This window comes from Ciona intestinalis, chromosome 1 (genome assembly GCF_000224145.3).
Source record: "Ciona intestinalis chromosome 1, KH, whole genome shotgun sequence".
Lineage (NCBI taxonomy): Eukaryota > Metazoa > Chordata > Ascidiacea > Phlebobranchia > Cionidae > Ciona > Ciona intestinalis.
The window spans coordinates 8,277,003-8,300,858 of record NC_020166.2 but is presented as its reverse complement, the minus strand read 5'-3'; the positions used below and the strand labels follow the sequence as shown (position 1 = coordinate 8,300,858).

The 23,856-nt window shown below is 42.7% G+C and overlaps 1 protein-coding gene across 2 annotated transcripts; it reads right to left on the bottom strand.

Annotated features, from left to right (window-relative positions):
* LOC100187028 (zinc finger protein 608) lies at positions 1 to 23,846 on the bottom strand. Of its 2 annotated transcripts, none has more exons than XR_001975110.2 (16): positions 22,547 to 23,846; positions 13,684 to 14,152; positions 11,377 to 11,464; positions 9,721 to 9,895; positions 8,532 to 8,664; positions 7,854 to 7,926; positions 6,968 to 7,518; positions 4,855 to 6,670; positions 4,294 to 4,627; positions 3,673 to 3,993; positions 3,257 to 3,407; positions 2,649 to 2,775; positions 2,021 to 2,108; positions 1,322 to 1,543; positions 770 to 851; positions 1 to 452 (listed from the first exon to the last, which is right to left on the bottom strand). XR_001975110.2 is itself a non-coding variant. In XM_018815171.2 (16 exons), the coding sequence occupies exons 1-16, from the start codon at positions 23,768 to 23,770 to the stop codon at positions 446 to 448; spliced, it is 5,871 nt and encodes a 1,956-aa protein (XP_018670716.1). In that variant the 5' UTR covers positions 23,771 to 23,846; the 3' UTR covers positions 1 to 445. The 2 variants fall into 2 exon arrangements, 1 of the variants encoding a protein (XP_018670716.1); XM_018815171.2 differs by having other exon boundaries at positions 2,011 to 2,108.
* Positions 23,847 to 23,856: the final 10 nt, after the last annotated feature.

Sequence of the window (23,856 nt, the reverse complement as noted above, 5' to 3'; positions counted from 1 at the left end):
TTAAAAATTGACCATTTGCTTGACGTTTTATATTTGCCGCAGCCATGGAGATTAAACACAGTGCAAAACAGCAGATACAAAACACGAGCATTCGTAAAATGAAAAACGTTACATTTAGAACAAGAAATAATTCTTGTACAAAATGGAAAACTAGAAAGATTAATTCACAAATCGTAAGCAGCAATCAGTACGTTGGCATGGATTAGCATTTTTTCGGTTTGAAGAAGAAAACCATTTATATCCTCCTAGGTTAGATTTCTAAGTTAACTACAACAAGAAAAAGAAGTCTCGAAAAAGAGGTTTCACTGGCGCCGAAGTGGCACAAGTGGAATGAAATACATCTTGAACTGGTCGGAACGATAAAAGAGAACTCAGTCAAAAAGTAAGAAGTTGAAACAAAATTCAAACACACAACATGTGTTCAATTGCAGCCACACACCACCAGTTAATCCCTGCAAAATATTAACAATGATTAGTTGCGCACAAGAAGATACAAAATTGTTTTACTTATTATTAAAATTGTTTACCTTTTTGAGTGCTAAGTATTACAAATAATTATTTGTACACAAAGAACTTTAAAGTTGTTTTTATTTGTTACTAAAATTGTTTACGTTTTTTGAGGGCAAGATATTACCAATGAAAATTTACACACTAAGATCTATAAAAGTCATTTTATTTTTTTATTATAAATTATAATTGTTTATTTTCCAATGATTGTTTGTACTCAAGAAACTATAAAAGTCCTTTTATTTTTTTTAATATTGTTTACCTTTTTGAGGGAAATTGTCCTGGATATCCAGCAGCCATTGCCTCAGTGTTTGCAGCTATAACAGGTTGTGCAGCAATTGGTGCTGAAGAAACAATACAGGATTATGTAAATTTAAATTGAATAATAAAAAAAGAAAAAAAAGGTTACACACTTTTATACAAGAAAAAATAACATGCATTTATTATCAAAAAAGTGTTCCTGCCACGTGGGGATAAAAAATAATATTCATTTATAGAAGATTTAGCTATATTGGTTAATAACCAAAAGCCTGTTTTTCCAGTCAGAGAATGAATAAATATAACCTATTCAAGCCCTTAATGGTAGCAACTGCAAGCCCTGAACCCGTAACCGCTATGTTACAGACAGACGCAATAACCACTTTGCCATAAAGCTACATAATAACTTATTCACCCACAAAGTTACATACATGGTAACTTGTAAGCTGGCACAAGGTGTATGAAACAGAACACCCATGTTATAACGACCTTCATTTTCCGGCCATGTGAAGATAAATTATTCATTTATTCATATACAAAATAGCTGACAACTTACCAGGGTATCCATAATGCTGGGGTATAATGGGGTGATAGGGGGTTACCCCTTCATGTATATGATGATGGGTGTGTAAGTGTCGCTGTGTGGGTGGGGAGGGGGCTCGGTCGGGGTTACTGTTGGGTGTATGGCTTCTACTTGGCTTTTCTAAAGGGGTGGGGGCTTGATGGCGTGCAGACTTCGGGTCAGGGCTGCGACTCAATTTCCGAGGTATTGGGGGGACTGTAATGGTAAAAATAATGTTAAAAAAAACGGTGTTAAAAGATAATTTAAAAAAAAAAAAATTAAAAAGTAATGTTAAACAGGAATAATGTTAAACTAATTTCCTTTTTGTGTCTTTACTTTTTCCTGGGTAATGTTAAAAATAATTTCCCATTTGTGGTAAATAGTAATTGCCTAACACACAAATCTTCAATGCATTACAAAATGAGAAAAACTGTTAAAATAGATGAAATCGAAAACTTTCGGTGGGTGTTAAAAAGTTGTCCCACCACGAAAAAAATATGTGACATTCATTTATAGAAGTTAAAGGGATATTCAGATTAGTTTGTTTTATGGTGTAACTATAAATTGTGAAGTTTGTTCATTCATTTATTCAAGGAAGTGACATTTAAATGTGTGAAATTCATTTAAGTTTAAGCAGATTTAGATTGAAAATGAAGCAAAATATCAAGCTAAGATAAAACCACCTTCTCTTACTCTTCTTTCTTTGGAGGAATTATGAACAAAGTTTTCTCGTCCTTTTGTTTCAGGTCGGCCCCTTTGGGGGTGGTCTTCTCTTGGTGATCTGTTTACAGTTTTAGTTTTTTAATATTTTTTATATTTTTTTGCTGTTTTTAGAATAAATACAGTAGCTTACTGGTTTTAAACTGTCTTATTATGGTTCTTCTAAATGCTGGTCAAAGTATTTTAATACCCAGATATTTTATTGGGTGACTCTTACAAAAATTCTTTTGATGTTAACCCAGAAGTACCCACCTATTTTACTGAATGGGCTAATAGTAAATGATAGGGTAAAAATCATCTCTGGCACAAATTCCAGATCCCATAACATTTTTGCTGTTAAGACCTAACCCATATAGAATAGAAATGATGCTAAACTCAATCAAATATTTTAATAAGCAGTAACTGGTAAGCTGGCACAAGGTGTATGAAAGAAAACACCCATGTTATAACGACTGTCTTTTTGGGTCACGTAAGGATAAAGTAAGTTACATCCGTGGTAACTTGTAATCTGGGACGAAGTGTACGAAACAGAAGACCCGTGTTGTAACAACTGTCGTTTTCGGGCCATGCAAAGTTACACTTATTCAATCATGAGTTTTACCTTGGAGCATTTGGAGGTATATCCCTTGCTGCTTGCTTGACAGGGCCAGGGGAGTGCTTACCCATTGCTGGGTGCTGAGGTCCCCACTGTGCTTGGGCAGGAAATATTGGGGTGCCTATTTGGGTACCTTGGTAAAAAAATAAGAAGAAAATTTGATAAATTGGCAAACAAATGTTAATTCATAAATTACAAATAAAATTGTGTTTCTAACATTATTGACTGTGGCAGAAATGGATAATTTATAGAAATAAAGAAGTTATAGACAAAATAGTGGATTTCACAAAAAAAGGAACTATGTATTTTTGAAGAAATATGTTGTCCTTGCCAGATGTATTACAAGTGGGAAACAGATGTTCTGAAAATTGATTGTTTTTTTAAATTAAACACTTGTTTATGAACTTGAGAACTGCCAGACCAATTGCGAGAACGGGGGTTCTTAACTTTTTAAAGTACACCTTTTGTTCAAGATCCAAATAAACACTTGTGCCCACTTTTTTGTGTGTTTTTTTTCGATGTTTATTTTTTCGCATCCCCCTTCTTACATGTCTCGAAGTTTAAGAACCTCTGCGTTAGAAGGTCCTTTACATTTAAATGTTTAAGTTACCAACCTGGTGGAAGGCCATGCACACTGTAGGGGAGTCTGTAGCTTGGTCTAGATGGATCAAACACTTGTTGGTATTGAGCTGCAGCGTAGTATTGTAGGTGGCCTGGACTTTCTACATGGGATCTATACAGTGAAGCAGGGTGGCCATCTTTCATCTGAGAGAAAAATATATTGTTGGATTTCGATTTAAGGTGAGAGCAAATAAAGATATGGAAAATAATTTAAAACGGGTTTTGTACAGAGTTAAGTTTTTCATGGGTGTTAAACAAACTTTCATTGTTTTTGAAAATTCGAAACAAAAATTTCAAATATCCTTTTTGGAAATAATTTATTGCACTGAAAGATGATTCGGAATTTAATTTATCAGCAGCACTTATGTTTTAAATATTGTTTTTAAAAATGGATATTTTATTATTTTACCTTTTCAGGACTACCATCGCCGCTACGAGAAGTGGGGGTTGCAGGTTTTCTAATCGGAATCTTGCCTTCATCCCGAGGTGGGGGCTCCAAGCGCCTTGTCCGCTCTTGTATTTCAGAGCGTGGGTGGGGTTGGGGTAAGGAAGGTGACCCACTCACCCCAGCAAGGGGGTTCACCGTCACAGAGTGGGAACGGTTATGGGTTGGGGTGGTGTGCGAGATTTGGGGGTGAGAACTCGGCTGTGGGGATTTATAACGAGGGTGAAGCACAGTGGGTGAGGGGTGGTGGGGTTGTGGAGGGCCGTGGGGCTTTTCTTTAGGGATCTGTGAAAGGATTTGATAAAGTCAGTTACACAGCATTGATAACATTACATTTCTTAGTCTTACACACTTTTTAAAAATTTAATAATAAGAAAGCCCAAAAATGATAAGAGTATACTGTATTTTAATGTCTTTTTACTTACACAATTTTGAATTTTTTCACTTTCTCTATACTGTATGATACATATAAAGAACATTGTCTTATACATACTTATACATATGTCCCAAACACTTTTTCTTATATTTCTCTATACTGTCTCATACATTGGAGCTGTCATGCACATTTTAACAGTTTTTACTTACATGATTTTGAAGAGGAGAAATTGAGCCTGTTGAATGCCTCTTCATATGGGGACCCCCAACCCATGGACCCCCTTTTTCTGACAAGGATGTTGCAGGGTTTTGTGGGGTGGGTTTAATCGGGGCTACTTCCACCTTGGGGGCAATCTTGGGTGGGTGGGGCTCAAGGGGTTTTCGGTTTTTCTTTTCCGCTTGCATTTGCGCCTGTTGTGCCTGCTGTTGTTGTTGTTGAAAATGAGCTTGCTGTTGTACTTGTTGTATGTGCTGTTGTTGTTGCAGGTGATGCAGCTGTTGTTTCTGCATCTCACTGAGGTATTCCATGTATTGCTGCTGTTGCCTGAAAAGTACAGAAAATTGAATTGAACAAAAAGGTTATATTTTACATGGTTTTACAAAAATTCGAAGTAAAAAAAAAACTTCTATTTTCCATGGTTTTACAGAAATTTGAATTGAACAAAATACCTTTATTTTACAAGTCTTACTTTACATAATGTTTAGTAATAGTGACCTAAAATTTTGTTCATGATTCATACACTCAATAAAAACATAGGATAGGGATCTTACCTTACTGCAACTGGGTCCAATAATGCTTGATATCCGTCCACGAAACCATAATTTTGCAGTGGGTAGTTATATATTGATTGTAAGTATGGACCGCGCTGGTTTAACTGCTGTAAATCAACTGGCAGTTTTGGGCTTCCAGGAGCTCTGGGTATTGGTTGAACACTATCAAGGGGTAGCCTTGGTCTGGGCACGACAGGACTTGCCACTGGAGGTTTTGGCCGGGAATCCTCATACATTGGTCTTTGTTCTTTCGGTGTACAAGGCCTTGAACGGACAGTGTTCGGTTCAGGTCTCGGCACCTCCAGTTGTGGGGTGCTGGCCTTGCTTCTTGGAGTTGGTCTTGAACCAGCATAAGCACTTTCTATTGTGCTGATCATTTTATCCTGGAACTTTCCCATTGTGGAAATCTCTGCTTGTCTGTCCTTTGGTTGGCTGGTAATGTTGGCTGGGCTTTTGGCACTTGAGTATTTTGGGCGGTGGTTCATTGTAGAATCCGGGGCCGAAATATCACTTAGGTTTGTGGGTTGTGAATGCTCTTGATGTACGGCAGGGACTCTGGCCTTGGCTTCAGCTTGTTCCTTACCCGGTAACTTGTTGTTATTGTTGCGGTTGCTCGATGAAGGAGAGGGTGAGACACGAGCTGTCCGCTGGCGATCTTGCGCCTGGGCGGATACCGCTGTCTGGGGTTTGTGTGGGTCAGGGTGGGGATGGAAGGTACCGGTGACTGTGATGTTATTTGTGAACTGTCCGCCACTCACAGAGGAAGAAGGCATCACTATGCCAGGCAGTTTTCTCCCGTTTTGCATCGACATTCCAAGGTGTTGGTTGAAATGTTGTGAAGGTGGGAAACGAACACCGGGTTCAGATTTGATGACCATTTGAGACGAACCAGTTACCTGTTCCGACCTTGGAGTGGTCTGCTGTATCTTTTGCTGGTCATTTTGGTATGATGTAGCCAAGTTATTAAGTACTGCTGCTGCCCCGTTTGCAGGGAAACCCGATGGAGCATTTTGACCGTCCTGGTTCGAATGCGATTCTTGTTTCACTGAATATGGGCCCTCTGTGCTCCTCGTGCTTTCGCAGTCGGATGCACCAGTGGGACGACCATCTGGTTTCTTTTTACTTTTTTTCACTTTCTTGGCAGAGTTTGGTTGATTGCCGGGTGATCCTCCGTGTGGGTTAGTGGGTGAAATCATCAACCCGTGATTGGGGTCCACTGGTATTGGGACTGTTTTTCCTTTAGCCATTTTGTTACCCGTGTGGGTGCTTGGGTGGGGTGGGGCTGTGGGTAGGAAATGTTCCTTAGTTCCTGGCAGCTGAACACTGCTGGGTGACGTAGTGTTCGTTATAGTATCTTGCGGCACACTCTGAGGTACAGACCGAGGCATGCTAGATGTAGGGACATTAGATACTGGTGTGGTAACAGACTCAAATGGATGTCCGTTTTGTGTAGTCATTGTGGCCAACAAGTGGCTGCGCAAGCTCTGAGAAGAAATCGGGACTTCGTCCGAAGCTGGTGACCTGGGGTACATAGCGGTTCCTGGGTATACTGAGGAAGGCTGACGGGGGTATGCGCTTGAAAAACTCTGTGTAGTCTCCATGTGGTTTTGCATTGCAGTTGGGGCAGACCTGGAGACAAGGGATAGAGTTGGAGGGGGAGAATCCTGGCTGTATGGAGCTGTTAAGCCTGGTAGATCATCCTGGGAATCCTGGGTTTGAAGCAAGGCTTTAACTGCAAGAGCAATTTCACTATCCCCTGCACCAGGCTCTTGAGGTTGGGGTATGGATGGGGGAACAACGGGATACAGCTGTGCACCTAAATTAAAATAGTTAAATAGTACTGTGGGGAAAATGGGACAACTTTTCTTTCTATTTTTTTCCATTTGGTAGTAAACAAAGAACTTCCAAAGAATTATAAAACCGCATATGCATTACTCCCATACACCGTTGTTAATTGTGTAAAACTTAAGATATTTAGATAATACACGCTAAAGGTGTCCCGTCAAACGACTGTCATTTTCCAATCATGCGAGTTATCCTTTCCAAATGATATATTGTGTAAAGAGCACCCAGGTTTCAAAAAAATTGTTATGGTGATGGTATTTGTACTTACTTGGTTTAGATACATTGTTCTGCATACTATCAGCATATGAAGTACTGAGTGAAGTGGTGGACAAGCTTGATACGTTAGATTGATTTAACTCGCTTGGTACAGAAGTTGTAGTTGTGTTGGGTGGTATAACGTGGGTGGTTGGGAGGGGGTCAGCAGGTACAGGAACTATTTGTGGGATAACTTCGCTTGGGAACTTGAATGGTTCCTGGCATGACACAGCCCCTGCTTCTATATTCGCTCGCTCGATTTCGTTAACTGCAGCGTCAATTGTCATAAATGTAACTTTAGTTTGGTCACCAGATGGGGCCACAGAGTCAGTAAGCGGTGTTTCCATGGCAACGTCGACGATAGAAGATGAAGGTTTTGTTGTTGGTTCTTTTGAGGCCGCTTCCGAGTCCGAGGTTTTTGACTCTGTGTCCTCCCGAGAAGAAACAGTTGATCCCGCTTCACTGTCCTTTGTTTCCGCATCTTCCTTCATCTCGGATTCTTCCTTCACGTTTTCAAAGTCGAGGTGAGCGTGTGCTTGATGGTATTTCAATCCATTGATGTGTCTGGGGGATGAAATGTGATTACAAAAGCAACCAAACATAAATATGTACTTTTATATATTTTTTCACAGAACAAACATTTTAACAGTGTCTTCAAATTCAATGCAGAAGAATGTATTAAAAATAATACTCAAAAAGCAACCACAAAATAAATATGTACTTTTATATACCTTATTTTTACATAACAAACATTTTAACTGTGTCTATAAATTAAATTTAAAAGAATTTATCAATAAAAAAATTAACAAAAATTGAATAAATGCTTTTGTTATCAAACACAACAAAATAGACATTATTTAGTAAAGCATTTAAGAAAAGTTTAAGAGTTTATTACTTACTTATATCTTTTATTACATTTCGGGTGAGGGCAATCAATAAAGACTGGTGATGAACAGGTAGAAGATTCACTTCCTGTACAATAAACAACATTTAGTTTAGTTATAAAGCATAGGGTTGGGGAAAGATGGGACACCTTTAGCACATAATATCCAAATATCTTGATCGTGTTTTAAACAATTAACAACGTCTATGGAAGTCGAGAGGAAATGGTTTATAATTCTTTGAGTGTTTTTGTTTGCTACTAAATGAGACGAAAATAGAATAAAAAAGGTGTCCCATTTTTCCCCACCCTACTGATGATCTGATACAGTAAACATGCTGGTCTGTAACTTTACATGTATTTAACTACTATTTTAAACTAATTTTATGAATATTAGTTTGCATATGAATAAATGCAACTAATGAATCCTCACATGGCAGGGCAAGGACAGTCGTTTTAATAACATGGGTGTTCTGTTTCATACACCTCCGGCAGAGTCTTAGGAGTTAAATTAGTATTTTAAATTTAAAACTAACCTTTTTTTTTACAAAATTTAAAATTAATTTTACAAATTTAATTTAAAAATTATTAATACTTTTTTTAATTTTAAATATTGGTAAACGACAAAATAAAAGAAGTTGTGCTCAAATGCAATTAAATTTTTTAAATAATATTTTAATTTCAAAGTTTTTCTTACCGTTTGAACCGTTGGTCCCTCTGTCTTGTTGCACGCTGCTATTACTTGCACCGCGAGAGGGCACCACACGCGCACGTTTCGACGCCGAACGCGATGTGCTGACGTCATCGTTTAATGATTCCGATTCGGAATTCTAAAGAAAAATAAATTACTGATCAGAAAAAAGGAAATATTTTAGGTTAAGAAAATAAAACAAATTTTGCAAAAAATCTAATAATTTATTTATAAAGAAATGGTTTGTTTTTTTCAGTCAACCTAACGTCCAGTGTAGTTTATTCTGAAGGAATTGTGTTTTCATCCAACCAATGTCAAGTGTGTGCGAATTTCGTTAACTATTTGTACTGTTAAACGACACTTGACAAAAACCGTGATTTCGACTTGAAGACGAAGTACAGACCAAAGAGCTAATGCGTTTGGGTTTAGCGTAGGCAGACAGTGACACTTAAAACGGTTCTGACGTGGCGGTTATGCGTCCAAACAGATTAAGGTCGTGCCGCGGAGCAATTACGTAAAATGTAGCCTAAGAGACTATGTTTCTGCTGTCATCGTTAGTTAAGGCTTGCGCGCGTGGTTCGCTTGCTTTTCAATCGCTAGAGAACGCTCGGACGTGTCGGAGCAGATTAAAAAGCCACTTATAGCGGCTGAGTGCGGAGAGCGGGCCAAGGCATCAGTGTTTTATCGATTATTGCTTTGCAGCCAGCCACAGGCGTACTTCCAATTACGTTTCAGAAACGAGCTGTCTGAGGCAGATCGTTTTTTTGTTCGATTTAATCCGGCTGCCACTGCGCGACATTTTCACAATAATAAAGCGCGTTTTAATCTCCCCACCCAACTGCCGCAATTTTTCACTTATAATTATATTGACATTAACGCACCGGATACGGTCGAACACTGGCGACATAAAACACAGCATTGAATAGAAAATGTATACGACTTTGTATCTAGGACTACAGTGTTTAAATCATGGATTGTTCAAAATCAAATAAAATCTACGAATCGATGAAAGATCGTTATCTTTAGTTGGTTTAGCAGCCACGGTTTATTTGACATTTTAACTCAAGTAGTTGTTTTTACCCAGAAGTATGTTTTAACGACTGTCGTTTTGCTGTTAATCCTCTTATATTTGATGTTTATTAATTTGAACTTGTTACTGTGTTCGAAGGATTTGAATCAATTTATTTTTGGTTACCTTTCCGCGCCGCTTGGCGGCGGTAGACGGACTTCCTTTGACGTCATCAGCAAGTGCCTGGTTTCCACGACTACGACCTTTTCTTGATGACGTAGAATCGCCGGTGGTTCCCCGCTGACGTTTCGGTCTCCCGTTCTTACCACGAAGTTCGATGTCAAGATCGGAATCTGAAAACCTGGGAGTGGCGAAGTGGGATTAGATGTTGTTGCAGTAATGAAAATGTGTTCGTGGTAGTACAGGTGGCCGACGAGACGCCAGTTCAAATTGAAAACACTCGTGGCCGTGTTGGTTAAAAGCAATACAAGTCGGCGGCAACCGAAATCAACCAGTGTGTGGTCTGGCAAGGATGCGGCGCAGGGATTTCTACTATTTCGAGTGCGCTTTGATCGAGGGTCGGGAGACGAGGAATCAGTCGGCAACTCTATAATGAGGTTAAGCAGTTCGTGCCAGCAGTGGCTGGGAAGTGGAGTTGCCTTTTTTTCTTTGCCTCTCTCGTTTTGTCGCTCGGAGGCGAGCTGTCGAAACGGCGTGAAACGCGGTGACAGAAATTGGGCGACGCAGCCGCGGAATTTGAACGAAAATAAGCTGTTTTTGTGGAAAGTCAGCAGGAGAGAAACGACTTATACTACCTGTCTGTAATCACACTCAAAAGGTCAAGACATCGAATTACACCAGTTAATTACTAGTGTTACTTATTGATTAACGTTATTTTTGATATATAAATCTTTTATACAAAACTGCACTGAACAGACATACGGATAAAAAAACGCAAGGTCATTTACAAAATACAAGAAAGCAGTTTTATTACGCAAGGACTTAACTAGCCGAACATACGTTAATTTCCAAGCAAGAAAATCGCAAGAGGTAAAGTAGGGGCGGCAGACTTTGATCTATCGAGCGTACGACCACGAAAATCGACGTCAACGAACGAAGATCAATTTCGCGCGAGCTGTTCCGGGTCGTCCCGCACCACTGCTCTGAGCCGGCCGCGCGAACGACTTTATCTCGGATAGGATCTAGTAACAACACTCGGCGTATGCGTGTATATATTCAGTAGCTTACGAAGGCCGAGAGAGTGGGCCGGGGGGATTATAACTTGCCCGGGCGCAGATCAAGCTTATCTGACAGCGACCGGACAAATAAACGCAATTAGCTGCAACTAGCACGGCTACGTTAATGGTGGGGGGTTGAGACTTGGCAGGGACATAAGCGAAATGCGGAGCAGTTGAACGCATAGGGAGAAAATACTGTCATGTAGGGTGGGGGGAAGACGGGACACCTTTAGCACATAATATCCTAATATCCTGATCGTGTTTTAAACAATTAACAACGTCTATGGGAGTCGTTAGGATTCGGTTTTATAAATCTTTGAATGTTCTTTGTTTACTACTAAATTGAACGAAAAACATAAAAAAGGTGTTCCATCTTACTCCCCCTACTGGCCTACTATATAAAAGTACTTTATATAAAACACTATAAATCCCCGTTAAGTGGCAGGTAAATAATGCCTTATATCTTTATAGTGCACACATAATTATAGACGAAGTAATAGATGGAACGAATCAGTTGCTTTGGTTGGTATACAGATGACACTTCTGCCGTAATGACCGAATTTCACGTATCGGGTCACAGTGTAAACTTAGCTGTCAATCTTACCTAGGAGGGGCCCAGTCGTGCTTCGTTGCGTCTAGCAGTGTTCCCATATAGGTGCGGTTTCGCCAGGTCACGTTCACTACGAGTACGCCTGAAAAATAATGGCAGCACTGGGTAAAGATAACGGTTTTAAGATTTAATATAATAGATTGTTATGCCAAAAAAGGAAAATGACCGAGAACACGGCAGTTATAATGCTGTAGCGTTACAGAAAAACAGCTGACTGCTTTAATTTAACCTAACACGAATTGGAATTCTCGTTTTCCACACAATCAATCTGTAGGGAGAAGGTAAATATTATTACACTGTTGCGCGGACGTAGGGGATTAGTTGATCGATAAACGTAAAGCTGCTTCAGAAGTTAGCGCAGCGAACGACTGTTTAAACACATTCCATCGAATTAAGAGGCGTAGGTTTGGCAGCGTGCCCAACTAAGAGATATGGTTGCTTCGAAATTGTCAAGTCGATCCGCGCTTTAACCTGACCGCCTGAGGCCTCTTAGGTCGAGTTGTTTGTTACGCGTTAGTTGGCCGCGGCCCGTAACTTGACGACTGGCTGCACTCGAATAAGTTTGGTATTGGGGGCAGGTTCACGCGGCTTGACTTCTAATTCCGTGGGAGGCGAGTTGCGTCTGTGAGACCCACTTTCGCGGTGTTGCTTTGTTTGCCTGAAAGCACAGGCGTCGGAAATAGCTGGGTCTTGGCCCGAAAAGAACACGGCGAGTGCTTTCCGTGCCACCAAGCTTCGCTGGAATCCTGTTAGGCAACAACCACGGTGGAGAATGAAACCGATTTGCTGTGGTGATTTACTCAGTTGACGAATGGGGCGCTTTAACGAGCACGGCCGAAAGCGCTGGTCTTTTTCATGACAATGCCTGTTCAATGGGAGACTGTTCAGCGAAAACCGCGAGCGATAACGAGCTCGGGCGTTGTTGAATAAGCCTGGCTACTACAGCCGTTACCGTCATTAAGCCAACTCGGGCGTCGCCCAACTCTTGAAGCCAAGTCAAGTGGATAGATGTTTATTTTGCTGACGTTGACACACACACAGTGTCGGGTCAACCCGATAAATATAAAAACTATGCGGTCATATTGCGGCACGCTACATATCTAGTAACATAATCACAAGCAGGGGAAATTCTAGTCGCACATTCAGTATGTAACAAATCTAACTCATTGATTTTAAGTTTTACTGCTTAAAGTAGTGCACAAAATCCTATGAAGGGCTTGCATGCCCTGCCGCCCCAGTTTCGGCGCATATTATGGTCGGTGCGGCGACTTCATGAAGAAACATGAAGCCCAATCCTCACAAAGAGCGCGACCAATCCGACAAGCCCAGATTGCTGTTGGCCTGATCTCGCTGCCAAATTTCGCAGAACATGTAACCGAAGTCGAGGCTGGCGGACCAGACCTTGAGAGCGAGGTCGCCTTATCTAAACACAACGCTAGCTATAGAGGTTTCGCAACCGCAACGAAAACGAATCGCGTGAAAACGGGTTTTGTTCGTGCTTTGAAAATCGATTTGTTATTTCTTCAGTTCTCTCGTCTTATAACATAATTGTATTTGTACGCTACTTCGTACAGTTGGGTTTGACGTACAATTAGTCGCAGCTTTGGTAGTTTGCTTAAACATGAATTTCGTTTGAATATAATTGAGCGTTGCTCGTCTAAGTTTAATCTCCTATAAGTGCGGATGAATTAATTACGAAATACTTTTGGAACACCTGCCATGCAAAAGTGCGGAACAACGGTAATTACACTCGGTCGCGCACTGTCATTTCAGACGAATCCCATAAGCTGACATTATTGGTATCTGATGCGATCGTAAACACATCGAGACCTTTGACCGTAGCCGGCGGCGACTTCCCGCTGCTGGGTCGGGGAAAAATATTTGAACGTCCGATGCCCCCTGGACAGCTACTCTGTCTTGGTTCGGACAAATATTGGCTAAAACGAGCGGCTGTTTGCGCACTGTCCACACCTAAGCCCACCTATTAGTCATAGTAATTTAACGCGAAGGAGATTTGCTCGGTCACATCTCAAGAAAGACGGATGACTTGGAGATTTGTTAAAGCCGATTGGATTCAATTCAATTCAACCGCTTTAATAAAGGAAGGGGCGTTTCTTCGTTTTCAGCTTCGTATAAAAGCTGGGGCAATACAATACTGGGCATGCTGGGCGACTATGTCTATAAAGCCATTGATTTTTTACATTTCCAAAATATGTTGGGCATATGGTGTCACTCTATACTGATGGTAATAGGCCAAAAGGTTAACAAATTACTATGTTTTACTTATTAAGGCAGGCTTACCTGTGTCTGTTTCGTGCCATACTATTCCGTCCAAGTGTACACTTGTGCCTGGCTCACACGGACCCAGGGCGTCTGGCTCTGTCATAACGCCAACATCTGCTGTTAGTGTCAACGTTCCCACAGACCGTTGTGAAGTTTGAGGTTTCTTTCTTGATTCTTCAGCGTGGCTGTTACCGCTGCCCGATGACCAGACAGGCGAAGTATGCGTGTCGCCGAACTTTGCTATTGACGTGGCGAAAATACTGGACGGTGCGAAAACAGGCGGGGAAACGGTGGCGGAAGAGGCGGCGAAACGGTCGCTGGCTTTCATGCCGGGCTTCGTTTCGAACGTGGCGGGAATCAGAGTCGCATTTCCCGGGGAAGTCGCAGTTTTTGGGGACGGGAGTTTTGTGTTGGCCTCGTGGCAAGGGCTTGGTATATTGGCTGAAGTCTTTGAACGGTTTTCCTCCTTTGATAAACTCTTGGTATCCTGCGTAGAATAATAGTTTTATTATTACACAGAAGAATATAAAATATAAGCCAAACATAATGTACGGTAAAGTTGTTGTAACTAATGAGTAGAGCCGCAACGATTTTACTTCATTGCAACGATCTATTGATCGCAGTCATCACTAGTGTAACAACGAAGCAGAAAACCAATGACTCGTGAGCGTTTTTCTCGCGCGAAGAACCTAAAACGAGTACATGAGGCGCTGCCTTACTAAAGCAAAACTCAATCGATCGATGGCACGAACCGGCACTATCGTGGTAATGGTGCCGCTACAATTCAAATAGCATGCGAACCGATCGATTTGGAGGGCCGACCTTCCGCTATGACGATGTATTGTTTGCTTGACGCCTTTAACATTGCTGTTTAAGCGGGACTGGGCAAAGTAGCGCTTAGTTACCGAGTAAGCGGCGTTACAGCGTTGCGCCGCCGCAGTGTTTCTTCTTAAAACGTTCTGTTTTGGGCGCGAAAAATAAACAGTAAATCGGATTACCTGTAACCCGTTTAAGCCGGTCTAATCCAGTTTACGTCGAGCACGTTCACTGTTTGCTTCGGCGTCGGGCCGGGACCTTTCAGTTAAGGGTGAAGCGTATCTAATGAGCGGTGATACGATTTATAGCATAAACGCGTGCCCAATTACCGTAAAGGCGCTTTAAAAGGGTTCCGGGTGTCGTGTTTACGGTTTGAGTGAAGCCATCACCCAAAACCGCACGAAAAAAGCGCTGGCAGCAAAAGACACGGAGCTACTAAGTCTAATTTCGCAAGAGGCCGCCCTCTTGGCGCTCCACCAAACATGCCATCGACCTTTCCAGTCACTTAATACTGGTTTCAACCGGAGTGAACCGACCCAGTCACGTCTGCCATGATAAATTCTTCACAACATAGCGGTCGTTAGAGCCAGGGGAAATACAACGCAGAGAGAGAATGTAAACCAACCAACTCCCAGCCCAAAACCAAACATTTACTAACAGAAGGTAATTAACGTTTGTAAAACGTGCTGCGCGTACTAGATCATTAACGTGTACAGTGACCGAACGCTTCTCTGAAGCAGCATGTCTGTTTACTCTAGCAAATCGTGATAAACACTTTTCTGGCGCGAACGCTAATTAAAAGTTGGCGTCCGCGGAGCAGTTTCTACGCGCATAAGATCTGTGTTGTCACAACGGGTTCTGGTCTCGATTTATCCAAACACGCACGTTTTTATCCGAGCCAAGGGACATGTTTACCGGCAGCCGTTGTTCCTTATACGGCGACAATCTTGGTTCGCCCGCAGACTGGCAAGGTGTGCACGGTAAGTGAACTGCGGTGTACGCAGATGCCACAAACATGCTCGAAACTGCTGTCTGCGACGAATTAACGCATCAGCTCAGCCAGTCCATAGGTGCATTAATGAGCACAGCATGCCGATAATGAATGGTGTGACTTGGCTGCCGACTGCGCCGTTCAAAGCAATTGCTATGAATTGAATCCTTTTAGATTTCCCCTAGGACTTAACTTTGATGGGCGTACAAATACCGGCCTTATGAGACAGGGGCTCAATTGAACCAGTGTTTTGAGTTGACACCGGATTTATCGCTCAAACCAATGCCAAGTATCAGCGAAGTTTAAACCATGGTGCTAAGCCGCAAATGCGGTTTTCGAACTCAATTTAAAACAGGCGACGATGTTATTTTTGGTCGCTCGAAACGATTTTGTAGAGCACTGTTATTCGATCAATCTCGGTTACAGTTCATAGGATTAATTTTCTGTCCGCGGGCAAGTCGCACGTCACGCCGTTCGCCACAATGAGAACCTTTATCGGGCATTGTCTGTCGCTTCTCGTCACAAAAGGCCGGACTCCAGATTTACGATTGCTTTATAGAGGCGCCCAGCGTTCGTAAAGGGGTGGCAGGGCACCCGGTACAGATCCCACTGTAAATATAGCAGCGGCTTTTACGGGCTGCGTGAGAGCTTCTATTGTGTCAACAGGCCTCTAGAATTCGATCCGCACACTCGTACTCGCGCCGCTCTCGTTACACGGCCACTTAATCCACGACGAAGCGATGTGAATCAGGCGGGCAAACAGAGGAAATGATAGGGCGCGGCGCTGCGATAAAGAAGAGAAAGCCAGGAGGAGCAAACACAATGATGAGAGAGCAATACCCAGGAGACGTCACACAAGCTCAGCAGCAAGCGCAACCGAAATCTGTCCCAGGTGTCCGGATTCTCTGGCAAGATGCTCAATATACTAATGCCACTTTTGTCAGCGTAATCGCTCCTCGCAGAAGGGGGCCGGTTTATTACATATAGGCCTGTGACGCATCATTCATTCTTTCATCATCAAAATGCCACTCGACCACGGAAGCTTTAACTACTAAGCAAAATAACCACTCGTCAGAGCAACACGGCGCTTTGTTTTTACTGCTCATGATGGCATCTCACAGCAAAGTGCGCTGACAGGCTTATTCGAGGGCACTCAACGGGCGCATACATGGTAACAGTATACAATTGGCGTACTTGAAAGCACCGAAGAGTTACGGTGTGGCGACCTATACTTCGTCGCCGCCGAAAGTCAATACGGTATTTCCGCCATAACACGGCTCAGTGGATACGCATCGACCTGTACGAATTCTCACTAGTTAAGTCACGACCGGAGGATAAATTCCGAACAGCGACAAAAGCCGATATTATCCAGCTGGCCTTTAAAAGGTTAAAGATCGGCATGGTAGCGGATTACAGTACAACATAATGCAAAGGTTAAGATTAGGGCCGGGTTCAATTAAGGTCTTGCTTAAATTGCCAGCGTTAAAAATCTGCGGCTTTCTATTAATAGTCGAGTATGGGTTGCGGAAACCATGGTTGGGAATTGGCCCTTAATAAACATGGCCACAGTTCCAAATATCCGTCCTACTACTTTCCTCAAATACTTCGACCTGAAAGGGGATTAGCCGACGACGGGGTGCGTCGTAATCCACAACAAATGGAGATTGTGTCCGTACTAAGTCCCTATAATCCCCAGCGTTTCATCACAACGCATTCATTAATCAGCCGCTCACCGCGCCGAAGCCTGCTGGCAGTGAGCCAAGTGAAACAAACCACTGAAGGCCCGAGAGCTGACGGTACTATGTTTGTTTGTTCAGGACACAGTACTCCGAAATGGATCTCTCTATTTCTAAATACGGCGCAGCGAAAATGGGAATGGCTCAAAAGTACTTAAGTTGATTATAGCGACGCATATAGTTACGTAAAGGCATTTGCCAAGCGATATGTGTTGCTACCGTAGTTGGGACTTGAAATGTTCCCTGGGCTTCTTTATGGTAATCTAAATACACAGTAGTCCGTATGGCAGAAAGAAAGAATAACAATTGTAAAACATTTCAAGAACCACATTTATCTTGATCATTATCATTCAAACAATTTTTTCATGACGTTCAGTAGAGTTCCGCACACTCTTCAGCTATTTAAAACATGTTTGTGGCAAAGAAACCCACGATTCGCGAGTCAACAAAACATCCGCTTTCGACCGCGATTTAATAAACAAACTGCGAGGGTCGGGCATTGTTACGTCATAATTGAAAGCGTCGCTGCAGACGGAGGTCGTTTTCTCGTCAACGCAGTACTCGTCGTCTAATTGCGCCGATCCAAGTAAAGATAAACATAGGTTTGCATTATTAACGGGCCGCTGGCGCTGGCACTCGGGCCGATGGACGCAGAGGTGCCGGTATGACAATAAAGTGACGAATCGCAACCAACGAACTGGGATCGGGTTACAGGAAATTTGTGTTTCGTCACTTGCTGACCAGAACTGTTCGCACTTTTTACGCCACATGTGGTATAGATGTCGAGGGTCATCGAGGTTTCGCACAAAAAGTGAAACAATGGCTTGGGTTCCAGGGCGCGTGAGAAATGGCACGTTGATTAGCAATGAAACCGTCACTGCTAATGCTGACACATTAAAATCCACGCCTGTGGTGACTAAATTAAAATTACGCCTCTAATGATTCCATTCATTGGGGATAATGTCCTTTGTCAAGGACCTGGGATTTATGCCTGATTTAGCCCATTACCCCAATACCCGGAAAGCCCATTTAAGTCTTTTATGCGACCGGTGCCGCTGGATCTGAAAACAGTAAGAAACGGACCACAGTTGCTTTAAGTTTAAAGCAATGGTGTACCGAGGCTGTTGCAGCTTTCAACCTTCAAGATGTACATTGATAAAGATCGACCGCGACAGGCAACGGCTTATCTAATATCACGGACATGAACATCCCTGCTACCACGACGAAAGTAATTTCCACGGCATAGCGAAGTGCTCGGTCATCTTGCCACTATCTGGGCCCGTTTGTAAAGGTTAAAATACCTAATGTACAATTTGAGAAAATGGGCGACCGGAAAAAAATTATCTTAGATCCGATAGTGAATATGCTGTTTTTTTTAAAACTTTGTCAAAAAATAGATTGGTATAAAAAGGACATTTTTCCCACAAAAAGGTGCTGATTGGTATAAATACGCTAAAACGTATTAACGTTGCTTAAATAAAATGAAAAAGAACACCTGTCATATTGACTTTAGCATGTGCGCAATTATCGATAAATGGAACAGAAGGAAATCTGCCGTGATTGCATATGAGTGTCAGGCCGCAGTAAAGAAGCATCACGCGTTTTTAATGTCGGATAAAGACAGGATTAGCTCGATCAGAAACGAAGAGTTGCTGGTAGTCCTGAAGCATACATCGGGTGTCGGCGTAAATCGGGTCTGAGCTGAACTAAAAGCGAAGATGGGACTTCGATTTTAAACCGGGTGGAAATCTATTTGGGAAATGCCTTGGGTCGCTGGCGGAACGAGCGTGGTGGGTTTACTAGACGGTGTTCTGGTGCTGGTGACGGGGATGGATGGCATATGCCCGCGATGGATTATCGCGGTGCGATAGGTTATCGCAAAGAGGGAATTACACGATAGCTGGCTCGGTTTTCAACTTGAAATCTGCTTACCAGCGCTGAATGGCGGTTCTTAGGAAAGTGTTTTCAGCTGTAGTAGAATCAAAACACTCGTAAACCTGAATTCACAGTGCGCCTTTGCTGACTTGCTCGATTGTATAGCTATACCTAGGCATGGGTGGAATTATTTTTGGAAAATGCGATTGTTCTTTGTTTAGACAACGCTAAATTGGCGTTGGGACAGCTAACTCTGGTACAGGGGCAGCAAGAATGCAGAGAATTACATTCAGTGTCAAGACCCCGGCTCGACATTTCGTAAATAATTAATCGCAACACGATAGCTGCGTACACACGGAGAATCCATTAAAGATTGCCCTGCCGGCTTGTCGTTTTGGATGGCACGAGTGCCACTAGTACAATGGCGGCTCAGACTGACGTTTTTTTGGTACACCGGAGCGCGGACTTAGCATTGGCCTAGGTTGACCTGAACCTGAATCGGCTTTTGTCTCAAATCGTATGTTCACTTGTAATTGAGTTAAGCAGGATTCCGGTTACACGGCGCACTTGGCGTCGAGCCCGAAGTTGGAATGTTAATTCGGTTATATTGTTTCGGTGACAGGTTGTAACCTCTTGACACCAGACTGTAGGTTGTTGGATTTGTTGACTTAAATTCGCCGCGGTTTTTTCGCTTTCCGCAGCTGATTTTTATGGAAAACAAGCAACGAAAAGGAAACGCTTTTAGCCAATACAACTACATACATGCATAGGCGCCTAACCCCAGGAGTATCCAGTTAGAAATGCATAAACAAGTAGCTTGTCTTACAAACGTGTCTTAAAATAAGCATACAGTGGCGATGGTGCAAAGATCAGCCTATTTCCAAAATAAAAGGTAAATGCTACAGGAAAAGAAGGTTCGTTTTTTTGCCGGCATAAACTTTTATCTTGCATAACATGCACTCACAGTAATCTGGCGGTCAATTTCGTTTTCTGTAAAGCATTACATGTGATTCATAGTGTACTTTTGGCAGCTCAATGTAAAACCAGAGCCGCGTATTTCATGGTTAAATCATCAGGCGGCGTCGAGTTTATTTTGGTACAAGACCCATCCGGGCAGCGTAAGCGCGTTGGCTTGAACGACGGATCGTTATCTCAATCTTCGTTTCGCTAATGGATTAGTCGCGTATGTGCGGAGCGACAGCAGAGAGAATGAAAGAGAGTAAACAAGGAGCGGAGTGGGAGCGAGCGAAATCGAGGGGATAATCTAGTGGAGAAGAGAGATCCGCCGACCATGATTCCCGTATCGTTCGACCAAAGAGGTGATTAAGGATCGGGATTACGGGGCCAAATCCACGAACAATAGATTTCCGTGGCGCGTTCAAAACGTTGTCGATGGACGCTCATGAATCCGAGTGGACGTAAAAAAACACAAAAGGTTCGAATCAGTTACTTGGAATGCTGTGAGAAATTGCGTTGGACACTTGTAGGGAAATGCGGCGCATGACCCTTCCGTATTTGCAACACACACATTCCTATGTAAAACTGGCTTACGACATTTAAGCTTCATTAGAGATTAAATAGGAGTCGAGGGCTATCAGACATTATAAACATTTCAGTCCTAATAGACGTATGCTTAAATAAAGTCGCCATTAATGAGTGGGCTGGCCCTAACGACGCGCTGTTTATCGCACAGGGGTGATTAATGGTCGCATTATTTGCCACTAAAGCTTTCTGTTTGACGACATTAAAAACCCAAACAGTAAATTCAGTATGAGCGGTGTTGACATGACTCAAAAATGAGAGCGAACAATTTCAAAATTTTAAAGTGTCATTTTACATTTAAGTACTATTTTTCACATTTTTAGAATTTAAGTGGTTTTAAAATTAAGGCTTTTAAAAATTTAAGTGTCATTTTAAAAAAACAATTTAAAATTTTTAGAACTTATATTTTACATATAAACATATAACTAATATTTTAACATAAATGGTTTTAAACAACATTTCAAGAAAACACCCGAAAAGTATCTGGAAACACTGAAAACTGACGTGAACACAAGAGCTAGTTACAGAGAATAAGTGCCAAAGTTCGGGTCATTGGCACCAGGCTTTGCGAGGTAAAAAGAGAACGACGGGCGCAGCGGCAATTAGCCTTCGACCCGACAATAAAGTCGGCTCAATAAAAGTCAGCTTCGTCCAATGACCTGTACATAATTACACTATGGGGGGCGCAGTTGGTTCCGATTTTAATCAAGCGCTGTTGTTTGAACAATGACGAGCTTAAATATTGACTTGTTCTTTTGCAGACAAAACGAGACATAATCTAAGCTACCATGCAGCTGGTAATGGGACACCTGACAGACATTGCGTCAGGGAAAAAAAGTAAAAAAACAGATTTATTTAACAATGCTTTCACTGGTTTTCAAACGTCTACCATTAGGTTTTCGGAAACAAGTACTATCCTATTAAATTACAACACAAGAAGAACCCTATTATAGGAATAAGTACCGTAGAATTTTAAGATCAAAACCCGATATTTAATAGCAAAAAAACTTTCGTTCGAGCATTATTACCGGGCTGAGCGATTCAGGTTGTTACTTTGTACCGCAGACCTGGGTTTCGACATTCTTTAACTACAGGACGTGTGAAGTTCGAACTAACAACCACACTCCCCAGAGTGCAGTTAAAGATTTCTCGATAATGGCTGGCTCACCGTGCACGGTAACCAGCACTTTAAGCTCGGCTGTTTGCCGTTTAAACAGTACGCGCAGACGATAGCGCACAGTAAACAGCACCGTCTCTCTCCTTTCTCTTTCGCATAGTTTATGGCCCAGTCTGGCCAGACATAGAACACTTCCTTTTTAAAGACGGAGAAAGTGTAAAGTACTGCGATGGTAAATTTCAATCAACGTGCCATAGCCGGGTTAGCCTAATCAGACAACAAATGGAATTCGGAACGCTGTAAACCACATGCTAGAATGAGAAAGGTAAACACGTCATATAGTTATTGTAGAAGTGATTCTTCAAGCGTGGTATACGCGGTATGGGCCATTGCTATGTCAAATCACGTTCCTATCCTGTTAGCCGCAAATAGGCTGGGCATGTTGACAGTAATCTATCTGCGGCACAGAGCGCTGCGTATATCTCCGGCTTAGTCACATAACAGGAACAGCGCCCACGAGTATCGGGCGCGCGGGTTTGCCCTATTATAGCGCTGTGAGGACTACCACAATGCACTCACAATGGCCTTTTGTGCGCGGTCGAAACAGCGAAATGAAAGCGAAGCGTCAGGCCTAAACTCTGCCTTTTGTTTAAATAACATCATAAGTGCTTTCTTTGAAAACCACGAAGAAATCGGTATAATTCGCCTATGTGAATCGGCGCACCGCCATTTGATGGTACTTGCTTGAAAAAAACATGGATTACACCACACACAACGTATATAAAAAGAATAAAAGTCACATACCATTTCCAGCTTCATTTTCTTCGGGCCGGTTCCTTCGCCGGCTGTATTTGAGTGTGACTGAGCATTCCTGTCACGCTTTCCTGAATTGCCAAACGATCGGAACTGGGGTGGATCCACTGCGCTTGCATCAACGCGCGGATGAGAAGTCACGACTGTGCTGGATTGAAGGCAACTGCCAAGTGACGTAAGACCGCTACCAGACAGACCTTTTCTGTGCTTTTTGCGGCTGTGCTGGGAGTGACAGCTTTCTGAAGAGTCCTTATCATTTGTAGATAGTTTCACCCCGGCGGTAGCTGCAGGGGCAAGGGGGGTACGGACTGGGGTTCTGGACTGCGGCATGTGCGGAAATTTTGAAGCGCACGACGACGGAGTGGAAATTGCGCTTATACTGGGCGAGGCGCTGCGATGATAACTTTGCGGTTTGTTGCTCACAGAGAGGGATGCGCTTGTGTTGGTCACGTGGTTGGATAGGTAGTGACTGCCAGAGCTTGTGGGAGAGTTTGTGCAGCTTGAGTGCTTTGATTTTGATTTACTTTTTTCGCCGTCTGCTTTCGCCTCGTTTTTCTCCGAACTGTGTTTGTGCTTTTTGTGGTGGCTGCGCCCAGACTTCGACGACTTTTTCTTGCCACTTGCCTCGTCGGGAGAGTTCGAAGCCCGCGGAGCCGTTGAACCGAGACCCGATGACCGAGAATCGGAGGCAGCGCACGTGTGACTGCTCTTACTTTGAACCTGGCCCGTAAGCTCAGAATTCGGCGCCGTGGGCGACGAGGTTCTAGAGCTAGCAGCTGAACCATGGTGCTTGCTAGATGACTTTTTCTTGGGTTTACTTTTGACGCTTTTTCCAACACCTGAAGCAGTACTCTGTACGATTGAGTTTTTTAAAGCGCCCTTTGCCTGGTTCGAACTTAATTTCTCATTGTTTGAAACTTTTCCAGTGCAAGGGCTTCCGCCGGAACTATTATTGTTATTGTTGTTCTTGATTTGTTGGCGAGACGACTCTTTACTGGCCTTTTCGCCATCATTTTCAGTCTCCAGGTCGATGACGAGTTTGCCGAAGTCGTCGTTCCAGTCGTCATCGCCGGAACTGACGTCATCACGATTGCTGGCATCGATTTTCGCGTCGGTGCGCTCCTCGCTGTCTTTATCGCTCGAAGGCGAGAAAATCGACTTAGTAGTTGGCGACCCGGCTGTCCTTTGAGACGTCAGAATTGCTTCTGATGACATCTTGTTACGAGTCCGCTGAGGTTGCTATCTCAATGCTCTATCCGTCACAGTGTGCCTAACATATGTCTGATCTGCGGGAGGCAAGC

Coding starts and splice junctions, on each gene's coding strand:
- LOC100187028 (XM_018815171.2), bottom strand. CDS start 23,770: ATGTCATCAGAAGCAATTCTGACGTCTCAAAGGACAGCCGGGTCGCCA. Junction 3,408..3,672: donor GCGATGGTAGTCCTGAAAAG/GTAAAATAATAA, acceptor TTTTTCTCTCAG/ATGAAAGATGGCCACCCTGC. Junction 852..1,321: donor CCAGCATTATGGATACCCTG/GTAAGTTGTCAG, acceptor TTGTTTCTTCAG/CACCAATTGCTGCACAACCT.